This window comes from Dipodomys merriami, unplaced genomic scaffold, assembly GCF_024711535.1.
Source record: "Dipodomys merriami isolate MVZ:Mamm:240054 unplaced genomic scaffold, mDipMer1.0.p SCAF_5, whole genome shotgun sequence".
Classification (NCBI taxonomy): Eukaryota; Metazoa; Chordata; class Mammalia; order Rodentia; family Heteromyidae; genus Dipodomys; species Dipodomys merriami.
In genome coordinates this window covers 15,012,117-15,025,050 of record NW_027206068.1, presented here as the reverse complement: position 1 = coordinate 15,025,050, position 12,934 = coordinate 15,012,117, and the positions used below count along the sequence as shown (strand labels likewise).

Genomic DNA, 12,934 nt, shown 5'->3' with positions numbered 1-12,934 from the left:
TCAGAGCTGGGCCCCAGTGGCTCACCCCTTGATCTGAGGATCAAGATTCAAAGCCAACCCCGGGCAGGAAAGTCCATGAGACTCTTATTTCCAATAAAGCACTAGAAAATTGGAAGTGGCGCTGTGGCTCAAGCGGTAGAGCACTTGCCTTGTGCTGAAGAGCGCAGAGACAGCGCCCAAGCCCAGTAGTTCAAGCCCCGCGTGAGCGACAGACCAAAAAAAAAACCTTACTCAATGGTTCTGACTAATCATCTCTGCAAAGAAGACATACAATTGGCCAACTCATGAAAAATCCTCAACCACATTAATTGTTAGGGAAATAGAATGAATTTGCAATCACTTCACACCTACTAGGACCACTATTACCATCTAAACAGGAAACATCGGGTGCTGCCTTCTGCAGATTTGGAAAAACAAACCTTTGCATGAGGTATTGACACTCAATCAACACTCACTTGTGCTAAAGACATTTACTTTACCGATAGTAGTAACTGATTCAGTTAACTAGCTAAAAGACATTATGGGACACAAAGTAGAAAATTAGGTATATAGGCACTTTAGGGAAAGAAAGAAAAGAAAGAGAGAAAGAGAGAAAGAGAAAGGAAGGAAGGAAGGAAGGAAGGAATAAAGAAGGAAGGAAAGAAAGAAAGAAAGAAAGAAAGAAAGAAAGAAAGAAAGAAAGAAAGAAAGAAAGAAAGAAAGAAAGAAAGAAAAGAAAGAAAGAAAGAAAAGAAAAGAAGAGAAAGGGGAGGTGTTCACTTGGCTACACGAACTTCCTGTGCTCTTGTTGTTTCCTAAGTGCAACAGGACAGGAAGTACTTGGTGTGCCTTTGCTGGCAGTTCGTCGCCCAGTTATGATCAGATATTAGGCTGTGTGACCAGAAACGACGAAAGGTAATGCACAATTCAGAAGCTCAGATATTTATGCAGCTGCTCGTTGAGGAGAAAAAACACTCAGGATTTTTGATGTAACTGGGCAACAGGTCCTGTACATATCAAGGTATGTCCTAATTGTTTAGCTTTCTTCTGATGAATGTGGGAGCTATATTCTGTAATTGCTAATTTCTCTAAGATGCAAATGATTGATATTGACTAGTCATGTTAGGACTTTTCTTGTTTATCACTTTTCTTATATATGTGTCAAATTACTGGAGATAATACAACGTCATAATAATATCTCCCATGCATAGCCATGGCTGCTGACTTCTACAAAAGGGGAATAAGATAGTGTAATAGCTACCTTCTTTCTTGGTGCTACAAGTATGTTAACACATTGGGACACTCTCTTTCATTAAGAAGCTTCCTACTTGGAAGTTTATTAGTTTTTTCATATACTTAGGATTATTGAATTAATTAGAAATCCCATTCCCATATATTTATAATAATCTCAGTATAAATCAATGTGTGGCCTAATATGTGAAACTGAATCACAATATATTGTTATATATCAGTAATAAAATAATAATCTATAATCTGGTGATGATCTTAAGATGAACTGAGATCCTAAAGTATCATCCAAAGGAAAAGAATGTATTATATTTAATAGAGTGTTAACTATGGATGAGTTTTCAAAAAGTTCTTTCAGTAATTTAATCCAGGTGTGATAGAAGCTCTATATGTTTCATATTTGATTAAATTAAAAATGATGCTCCTTCAAATGGCTAGATAACAAAAGTTATTTCAATTTTTAGTGGAGAAACTAAGCAGGAGGTAACTTCATGGTTTTCATCATTACAATTCAGTCTGTGGTAGGATAAAAATAAAATCCAATTCCTGGCAAATCAATGCATTTTCCACTTTGATTTTCCTTATTGTATTCTACTTTTAACTTTTCCATTAAGCTCAATCTAAGCTCAGAGTGGAGTGAAGAAGTTGTAAATTCAATGACAAAAGCTGAACAGATGAACCAGAAACCAGGGCAGTAGAAGGGTCAGTGGATGAAGTGCTGAGCAGCTTGCTCTCTCACAAGCCCTTAGGATGTAAAGAATACTGTGTAGCTGGACGCCAGTAGTCCCACTTGTAATCCTAGCTACTCAGGTGACTGATATCTGAGAAGCACAGTTTGAAGCCATCATAGGGAGAAAAGTCCATGAGCCTCTTATCTCCAACTAACCAGCAAAGAGTTGGAAGTGGAGGTGTGGCTCAAGTGGTAGAGCTCTAGCCTTGAGTGAAAACACTAAGAGATAGCACCTGGACCCTGAATTCAAGAATGCTATGTATTCATCAGGTGAAATATTCACCATTGTGCTGCATTTGTTAATATGTTTTTTCAGAACAAATCAAACATCAAATAAGATGGAAAATTGTGAAAGGTCTGAAGAGATGCAAGATAATTATCAGAGAAATGGGTAAGTAGTCCCTAAATTCTTTGAAAGGTATTCTTCTGCAACTTCAGACATAACCCTATCCTTTCCACAGCTATAGCAAAAAAATCCAAAAATATTTTTCACCAAATACCTGATTGTGGGTGTATGTTTATTATTCAGATATATAAAATGAACATATTTTAAGATTGATTTTATTTTCAGTTTTACCAGAACAATAGCATCTCATTTGCCATACAATCTATAAGCCTGCAGAGAATCCTTCAGGTCACATGACTCATCAGTGCTGGGAAAGGCTTCTACAGCATGTGGTGTCTTTCTGAATCCAACCATCTGTATCAAAAAAAAACACCTTAAGACTGAAGCAAATTGCCCTGGGGGACTTTTCCTTCAGTTTCAAATGGAATTTAATTTCAATTATTCATTATCTTCTTTTAAATTGGAAAATAATGATTGCATGTATTTCCAGGATTTTATGGGATGCTTTGATTCATGTGGATGCTTTGATACATTGTGGACCAATTCGAGCTCATGAACACATCCACCGCCTCATATACTTATTTCTGTGATGAGAACATCAAATCTGCTCCTTTAACTGTGTGTGTGTGTGTGTGTGTGTGTGTGTGTGTGTGTGTGTGTGTGTGTGTGTGCGCACGCGCGCGCACCATTACTGGGGCTTGAATTCAGGGCGTGGGCACTGTCCCTTAGCTTTTTCCCTTATAGTTAGCATTCTACCATTTTAGCCACAGCTCCCCTTCTGGCTTTTTGCTGGTTAATTGGAGATAAAAACTCTCAGGAGCATTCTTGCCCAGGCTGGCTTCAAATCACAATCGTTAGATCTCAGCCTCCTGAGTAGCTAGGATGACAAGTGTGAGCCACTAATGCCCAGCTCCTTTAGCAATTTTTAAGAACATAATACGATTAGTAATTATAACCATTGTGTTGTGCAAAAGATCCTTAGAACTTATTCTTCCTACTTCACTGAAACTTTGCCTCCCATCCAATATTTCCTTTCTCCATTCAGTACTCATCCCTCAGCCTCTGGCAGCCACCATCCTCCTCTCTATTTCTGCAAGTTTATTTCTATGGATTGGACTTTTTAGATTCCACATAAAAGTGAGAACAAACAATATTTTTCATTCTGTATATGACTTTTTCACTTAGTTTCACTTAGTGGCCTCTAGATTTATCCATGCCTTTGTGAATGACAGAATTTCCTTTTTTCTAAAGACTGAATAGTATTGCATTCTGTATCCATATGGCATTTTTTAACCATTCATTGATGTTTGGATAAAAGTTGTTTTCAAATCTTGGCTACAATAAATGGTGCTGAACAAAATGGGAATATGAACAACTTTTTAGTCTATTGACTTCAACCTTTGTGGTTGGACCTAGAAATGGGATTGTTGAATCACATGCTAATTCTGTTTTTTGTCTTTCAAGATACCTCTATTCTGTTGTACAAAATGGTTGTCATCATAGCAGCGCAGAAAAGTCTATGAGACCCTTATCTCTAATAAACTACTCCCCCAAAAAAGTGACAAGTGGAGCTTTGGCTCAAGTGGTAAAATACTAGCATTGAGCAAAAGGATGCTCAGGGAAAGCACCCAGGCCCTAAGTTCAAGCATCAGGACTGGCACAATCAATCAATCATTAATTAATTAATTAATTAATTAATTTAAAAAATGATGGGGACATGTTGAAAATCAAAAGATCTACACTCTGTACTTCATTAATTCTTCAGTCTTGTTTTTCACTTTTGTCTTTCTAAGCCCCACAAAATGAGATTCCTTTTGTCTCCATCTCTGTAGTTCTGGGATTACAGGCACAGCCTCTAAACCAGCTATTTCTTTAATCATTTTTGTTATTTTATGAAGTCCATTTTTCCCACTCTTTTGCCACACTAAATACCTTTTCCTAATAAATTCAAAGCTGATTGTCTAATTTGTATGCCATAGGATAATTGCACACAGGAGTAATGAAGAGATATATTTGCTACAGGCACTTCTGCATTATCTGTGAACCAAATAAATCCTATCTCTTACATGTATTACTCAAGCCATATTATAACTTCATAGTTAAAAGTTAAAGTTCTGGATTCAGAAACACGTGTAATCACTAGCTTGGTAAACTTGAGCTGTTTACACCATGCCTCTGTTATCTCTACAAACAGTACCAGTGACAACTTATTTTCCTAGTAACTTTTTTACATCATATTTTTATTATCTGTAAGTAGTTTACAAAGGAGTTATCATTCAACAAATCAGTTTATGAATATAGTATGTCTTGATTGATGACACCCTGTTCATCATCCTCCCCTATCCCCTTCCAACCCAACCCCTACTCTTAATTTTCTTAATTTTGTAGAATATGTATTGAATATTATGACTGTATTCTCCACCCTTCCTCTCCTCATTCTTAAAAAATCTATGTATAGTCTATCATTAAATTTGTGTCTGAAATTTCAGTTTATATAAACTTGCTACCAAGGGTCATATTTGACACTTCAGCAAGATGTTAGCTGGAGAATTTTGTGAATTTTGCTTCCATTGTAACCTTCCCATTTTAAACATTTATTTTCCAGAGCTTTTCAAGAACAACCTCCTAAATCAAGGAAGCAAGCTGTTGGTGCTATTGAGATAGTAAGTGAAATTGAGTACACAGTATGCTCTATAACATTTAAGGAATTGTTGGCAGTGCATCAAAAGGTTATGGTTTTGGCTGCATGAATCTATTATTTCTGATAAGGGGCAAGAAAAAAGGAATTTATCAAAGGAAAGTTTCCATCAAGACAAATATAAACAATCTGAAAGTTCCACAAAAAGAGATTTTAAAAAAATAACACAATATCCACACAATGATCTCAAGCCTTCAACAACAATATGTGTGTGTGTGTGAGTGGGTGTGTATGAGTGTGTGCATATGCATATGTGTGTGATGCATAAATATTCCCAAGGATTATTGTTGATTGATGGTGAATTATGAACTAAATTTATATTTCAATATTTCCAATAATTATTCATTGATGTGTGTTACTGTTATCTTAAAGTATGAGCAAATTATTTGAAAATAGAAACTAATTATCCAATTATCGAAGTATTTTTATAGTCTGCATACTAGAAAACTTTTTTACACATATCTTCAGAATGTTCCAGGCACGATCTCATGAACATGTCCTCTACCCTCTCCTCCACCAAATCTAATATCTTGACCTCCCTGTCAATATTCCAATAAATAGAAATTAAATAACACCTATTGTTTTCAAAAGTGAAAAGCAAACTACCTGGGAAGTAGCAGAATATGTAAACTTTATCAAGGAGAAAATAGCCTATTCTGGGGTAAGGCAGGAGACCTGATACACTCTTATCATCTGCCGTATTGAAAAATGCAATGGAAATTGCTCCTTAAATATTGATTCATTATTACACGAATAAATAGAAAAACATAGGATTTTTTTCAGTCTCTACATATGAGGTATGTCCTAAGTAAGTTTCACTTGCTGTCAATGGAAATCTAATGACACTTTGGTGCCATTTTGCTTTTTGTCTTGATCTCTCTCTGTAAGGTAAGTAATGATTCCATGTTTCAATCATACTTTGGATTTGGAATGGTGTTGTGAGGACCTGATACAGAAAAAAAAGTAGAGTATTTAGTATTTGGATCTGAGGAATTTCTTTTTTATTATAAACAGCCATTTACTCTATTTACTGGATTAAAAATGCCCTATATACAATGAATCCAAGGAGCTTAAAATAAATTTTTTTTAAAATGTCATTCTCCACATGTTTACTAGTTGGTTAGTGTTTAGCAAACTTAGTGATGCTGAGCCTGGGAACTGAAATTTTGCCAATCAAATTTGCACAAAGTGGGATATTGTTGATGCTTTCTTTGAAATACCTTTGTGTCTGTATGTGCTGGTACTGGGGCTCGAACTCAGTGCCTGGGCACTGTCCCTCAGATTTTTTGCTCAAGGCTAGTGCTCTACCACTTGAGACACATCTCCACTTCCAGTTTTGTGGGAGCTTTTTCGGGGAGGGAGGGTATTGCGCTCCTGGGGCTTAAACTCAAGGCCTGGGCATTGTCCCTGAGCGTTTTTGCTCAAGTCTAGCACTCCACCACAGCTCTACTTCTGGTTTTTTGGTGGTTAACTGGAGAAAAGAGTCTCATGGACTTTCCTGATCAGGCTGTCCTTGAACTGCAATTCCCAAATCTCAGTCTCCTTAATAGAGAGGATGACAGGCATGATTGATGAGCTAGGATTACAGGCATGTGCCACCAGCAGCCTGGTCTACTTGTATGTGTAGAAAGAAGCTTTGGATTTGTGCTTGTGTGTGACCTGACCTATGATATCATTTGACCTTTGATATCAATTGCATTGAGAAAGCGTCTTAATTTTTCAATGTCCTCTTCAAAAGTGACTGTAAATTCTTAACATTGAGTGTTTGGATTTTTTTTTACTTTATATATAAATGCATATCCATGGCGTAATTTACTCAGTCTCTTAACCAACTGGCAAAGTAGCATCTTCTTGGAGGTGAAAGCTGCAGGCTGGTGTCTGTCCATTCACTGTCGTAACCCTACTGAGCTTTGCTTCCCTCAGTTCCGCTTTGCTGATGGCGTGGATATCACCCTCATGGCCCTGGGAATCCTGGCATCTTTGCTGAACGGAGCCTGTCTCCCATTACTGTCACTGATTTTAGGTGAAATGAGTGACTACCTTATTAGTGGATGTCTAGTCCAAACCAACACAAGTGAGTAGACAATTTATTGTTCTGTATTACTGGGTACTCAGAAGCACAAACAAAACAGACACTGATGTCACAGTGAAAGATTCTTGTTGGGTAAAACAATGTCCATGTTACAGGCAGTGATGCTGCTATTATTCTGCATTGCTAGATACTAGAGAGCAAAAGTCTGTATTCTTCAGCATTCTCTAGAGAAACCATTAATGCATATATCCAATAGCTTGCATAAAGAAATAACCAGTATGTCTGCATAGATGTATCTATCTGTTCCTGTGTGAGAAAGAGAGAAAAACAGACATAGATAGATGCACATTATTCTTTAGAAGATAAATTCCAGTGACCTTCCTATGTACAGAGACAGCATCCAGTCTTTTTATATAGTGGGTATTATGTATGTACGTATGTATGTACGTACGAATGTATGTATGTATGTATGTATGTATGTATGTATGTATGTATGTATGTATGTATGTACGTATATGTAATATGTATGTACGTATATGTAATGCCCTCAATTTTAAAGATACTTTTCTAAATTCCACACTGAGAAGCTGTTAAGATTGGGACTAATAACTGTCTTTTACATAGTAGTCTTGGTGTATCTAAAGACAGTATCTTCCCTCTGTAACCGACTCAGTTTTTTTTCTTTTCTTTTTTTTTTTTTTTTCAGTTGTAGGGCTTGGACTTAGGACCTGGGCACTGTCCCTGAGCTCTTTTGGCTCAAGTCTAGTGCTCTAACAGTTCAAGCCACAGTTCCAGGCAGGGTTTTCTGGTGGTTAATTTGAGATAAGAGCCTCATGCATTTTCCTGGCAGGGCTGGCTTTGAACCACAATCTTCAGATCTCAGCCTCCTGAGTAGCTAGAATTATAGGCAGGAGCCACTAGTGGGCCTGCCTACTTGGCTTTAACTAGAATTTACAGTATCTTCTTTTCCACCCAAAGTCTAGTCTTCAAAGTGTTTCAACCTTGTTTGAATGGACCAAAACTATTGTTTTCCCTCTGTGTCCTTCCATACAATGATTTCTTCTAAAGAGTTAGGAGTGGGGGAGGTGAAGTTTTATGATACAAGCAGAATTAAATACATATATGAATTTTAGAGCTCATCCTTTAATTATATACACTAAACAAAAGCAAAATTACTTGTCATTATTTACACGGATCTACCAGTTCATTGAGTTATTTTTTATTCAGTACAACTATGTCTCTATGAATGACAAACCCAGCCACCTAAGACAACTTTCTTAGGGGAAGCCTGTAATTGATTCTGTTACCTACATTAGAAAGGAGGAGACAGTACATATCTAACTGATAATGCCGTGGTATATTTTGTCAATATGGTGATAGACAGTTTTTGGAACTATAGCACAACTCCTGACATAACAAATGGAAAGCACTAGATTTTGTTTGAGGTCTATTTATGAAATAGTATGGTTTAACTTATAAATTCATATCCCTTACAACTTAAAAGGCAACTATGTTTTGCAGCAAATTATCGGAACTGTACTAAAACTCAAGAGAAGCTGAATGAAGATATGCTCATGTAAGTCCAAATGATGCACTAATTTCATGCTCATTGAATGCTGCTTTATTTACTACTTGTAGAGAAAAGCAACTGTTATGTGTGTCTAAAGACCAACTTCATACATAAATGATTAAAACAAAATGTGCTCTTCTTTTGTTTTATATGAGTATGTTTTTTTCAGTTTAAATGGAATAAAGGTCATATGTTTCGAGTTGTATTTAACCAAGTTGTCTTCAGCAGAAAAGTTGTAGGGATTTTCATTGTGTGCCAATGATATCCCAGAGGAAGGACTTGATGGTCTTCCTTTTTAAAAAAAATCATTTTCTTCCTTGGTGCCATTGATTGATGCCTGTAATCCTAGCAACTTAAGAGGTTGGGACCCAATGGATCACAGTTCAAAGCCATCAGGGTAGAAAAGTCCACTGCAATTTCATCTCCAAAATAGCCAGCAAAATTTGGGCTGGAAGGAAGGCTCAAGTGGTAGAGCACCCTTCCCAGACAAGCAATCAAGTAAACAGAGTAACAACAAATATATTTTTCTTCTTTTTAATTATAATAGAAAATATCATTTCTATGAAAGTCAAACGTCAAACATTGAAGAGTTGAAGATGTAGCTCAGTGGTAGAACACTGACCTGACATAACAACACTCTGGGTTTTAGCATCAGTACATCCTCTCTCTCTCTCTCTCTCTCTCTCTCTCTCTCTCTCTCTCTCTCTCTCTCTCTCTCTCTCTCTCTCTCTCTCTCTCTCTCTCTCTTTCTCTCTCTCTATCTCTGTGTCTCACAAACACACACACACACATACACCACAAAATCTTGAAAAGATGGATGCAACAAACATTGTAAAAATAATAGTTTTTTTCAAATGAAGGTTTTATTTTAACTAATATTTAAGACAATTTATTCAGACTATTAATGAGTAGCCAGACAAAATATTATAAAGTGTGAAATTTTAACAATTCATAAGAACACTCTGGTTTCATAAGCATGTATCACGTAGCAGTTGCTACTTCATCTGCTACACTGCAGATGCACACTGGATTTCCCCAGTGTTCCCTCTGGATCTAGTGGACCCTATCATCTCCTCTAAAGCAAAATCATCATCCTGCCTAACCCCAGGGACACCATAGCCTGCAATAGTGTCTAAACACCTTAATTCTTAGCCTCCATTGCCCAATATATCAGCCATAGCACATATGGCTATATGAATATAAACTACTTAAACTAAGTAAAACTGCTCAAATTAAGTAAAAAGAATTCAGTTACTCGCCTTAGTCACTTACCAAGTGCTTTGGTAGCCACACCTGGCCAGATACACTGACTTAAAAAAAAGTTGTCTTATACTTGACTTATCAGAGCTCTTTGCAAATAAATTCTGGACACACGTTCTTTCTCCTCAAATAACAAGCATTGATCTTATTAACATCCTTCACATGTCACTCTGAATTGCTCTGTCTTGGGTATTGTCATTGCCCTCCAAACAAAATGCTAAGACTTGTTCTTGTATGTGGTTGTGCTTCTACAGCCTCATTCAGGAGCACCCAGTATATGTTATTAAATGACCACATTTCTTATCTAGTCTCCTAGTAGGGCATTTATACTAGGTTCCATTTCTCTGTGGTTGTTATGAATGCCACGTGTCCATCCAAATAGACAAATCTTCATATCTGAAATCTTTTCATCAGAGGCTGTAAGCACAAATGTTTCTTTTTTTCTCTTTTTTTTCTCTTTTTTTCTTTTGCCAGTCCTAAGGCTTGAACTCATGCCCTGGGCACTGATCCTGAGCTTGTATACTCCAGGCTACCATTCTACCACTTGAGCCACAGCTCTACTTCTAGTTTTTTGGTGGTTAATTAGAAAAAAAAGAGTCTCATGGACTTTCCCGGCAAGGCTAACTTTAAAACCATGACCCTAAGATCTCAGCCTCCTGAGCAGCTAGGATTACAGGCATGAGCCACTGGGACCTGTCTATAAACATTTCTTAACTCTGTTTCTCCCACAACTATCTTAGTTGACGTCATGTATCTTTCCCATATGAGAGTATTAAACATACTGAATGAGGGTATACATGACAGATATGTTTTTAATACTAATTGCTATGAATAATATGAGAAAGACAAACTTGAGGTTATTCTATTAGATGTATATATGCATATTGTTATTTTTAGCTATTTTTAGGTTCTACCATCAATTTTATCCAATATAATGATCTGATAAATTTCGTTCCTTCATCTGATGGAGATGATTTGTGCGTCCATCTAACATTCCAATGCTCTTTCTTCAGGCTGACTCTGTATTATGTATGCATAGGAGTGACGGCCCTGGTATTTGGCTATCTACAGATTTCCTTTTGGGTTACAACTGCAGCACGCCAGACCAAGAGAATTCGAGAACAGTTTTTCCACTCCATTTTGGCTCAGGACATCAGCTGGTTCGACGGCTGTGACATCGGCGAACTGAACACGCGCATGACCGAGTAAGTAGATGAACAGGTAGCAAGCAACCTGTCAGCTTTGTTCTCTTACCCAGCATGCCTCTGACTCGGTCCCTTTCATTGACTTGTTACAGGGACATCAACAAAATCAGCGATGGTATTGGAGACAAGATTGCTCTGTTGTTTCAAAACATGTCGACCTTTACTATTGGCCTGGCGGTTGGCTTGATGAAGGGCTGGAAACTCACCTTGGTGACTCTGTCCACATCGCCTCTTATAATGGCTTCAGTGGCAGTGTGTTCTAGAGTAAGGACACAGGGGGCAGTGGCCACATGCACACGTGTGGGCTTCGGGCCTGACTGGGTGTGTCAAAACCACATGGATAAGCAGGAATGGAAAGGAATAAAACTCGTCTTGCATGTCCCAGAATACAAAGGGATACTCTCAACCATAAATACTCCTGATCTTGCTAATCATTAAGTACCTTCCAGTCCTCAAATCGTGACTACAATGAGGCTTATTTTTAAATATCCTCCTAAGAATAAAGAGTAAATAAATGTCCCTCTCCATTTAGCAGCTGATTCGGCTTCACCTGATAGTGTGAATAAAGTATGAAATACATCAGATGTTTAGTCACAGCTGCTGCAAGAGACTTCTGTGCTCTCAATTCCCAGCAAATGGGTTCTAATTCATTCTCCTGTGTAAAACTAAAGGAGAAAAAATATCTTACAATAATACACACTTAAATTGCTTATATGTCAGGCTCTTCAAGTTTGCATTTTATAAGGCTTTAGCTAATATTTAAAATGTATTGTGTCTATTTTATATATTACGTAAGAATACTTCATTTTTTAAAACAAGTTGCATATTTGCATCCTTAATTACATTTTTTAGTCATGTTGAATTGGTACTAATCTTGTGTGTGGCCTGGTTTTGAAATTACTGTTCTTTGTAAAAATCCAAGGCCAGAAATACATCCATACTAGTCCTCTCTATGTCTAGTCTTGGAACACTCTATTGTTGTGTATTTACTAACCCCTTATATTGGAGATACAATGGTTTTCATTTTGCAATAATGATTGCCCTTTGGGGAAATCAAATCATAGCATTTTCTGGTTTACCCACATGTAAGATCACTCACATGTAATATACTACTAAGATGCATTATTATATTAAATAAAGAAGTGAGGATCAAAATGTCCCTAAATTACTACAAAATCTATAGTTTCTAGCATCTTCCAATTCAAGTTAAATTGTCTGGCACTTATTAAATATTCACAATATTCAAGGCTTTGCCCAATATGATATTTCTCCTCCAGTGATAAGTTCTCAGAATAATCATATTCATTAAGTGAACTCGGAAAATAGTGTGTGTTTCTGAGCTCATGTTACTGCTGAACTTTTAGAGGGGTGTGTGTGTGTGTGTGTGTGCATGTGTGCTGAACTCAGGACCTGGACACTGTCCCTGAGCTTCTTTTTCTCCTGACCAGCACATTACCCCTTGAGACATAGCTCTACTTCTGGCTTTTCTGGTGATTAATTGTAGATGAGTCTCATGGCCTTTCCTTCCCCAGCCTGGCTTCAAACCTTGATACGCAGATCTCAGCCTCCTGAGTAAGTAGGAATACAGAGATGAGCCACCAGTCCCCAGCTTGTTAACTCTCAACTTCAACAGCCATCCAAACCTGTAATTCACAATATCAACTTAAAATGATATGCTGTGTGCATGGCTGTGTTATAATCTCCCAGACCTGAAAGCGACCACATTGCTTTTCTCTTCACCAAACTGTTATGATAATCACTAACCTATAAAGAGTTAGTAAGAGGGACAGATAACAGAGGAAAGGGTGCATCTGACTTCAAACCTTGAAAAATCAAATACTTGCATCAACAACAACATCCTCCTAG

General features: G+C 37.3%; 1 protein-coding gene across 6 annotated transcripts in view; it reads left to right on the top strand.

Moving 5' to 3' along the window:
• The first annotated feature begins 799 nt into the window (after positions 1-799).
• The window catches only part of Abcb5 (ATP binding cassette subfamily B member 5), a 79,594-nt gene continuing 67,459 nt past the window's right edge, over positions 800-12,934 (top strand). For 5 of the 6 annotated variants that reach the window (XM_069996121.1, XM_069996119.1, XM_069996118.1 and 2 more), the window contains exons 1-7: positions 800-1,000; positions 2,274-2,348; positions 4,909-4,966; positions 6,925-7,075; positions 8,555-8,609; positions 10,877-11,068; positions 11,161-11,332. In XM_069996121.1, the coding sequence (XP_069852222.1) occupies positions 2,296-2,348; positions 4,909-4,966; positions 6,925-7,075; positions 8,555-8,609; positions 10,877-11,068; positions 11,161-11,332 (681 nt within the window). In that variant the 5' untranslated portion in view covers positions 800-1,000; positions 2,274-2,295. Of the gene's footprint in view, positions 1,001-2,273; positions 2,349-4,908; positions 4,967-6,924; positions 7,076-8,554; positions 8,610-10,876; positions 11,069-11,160; positions 11,333-12,934 lie in introns of those variants that run through there. The other variant, XM_069996122.1, reaches the window with a different exon arrangement.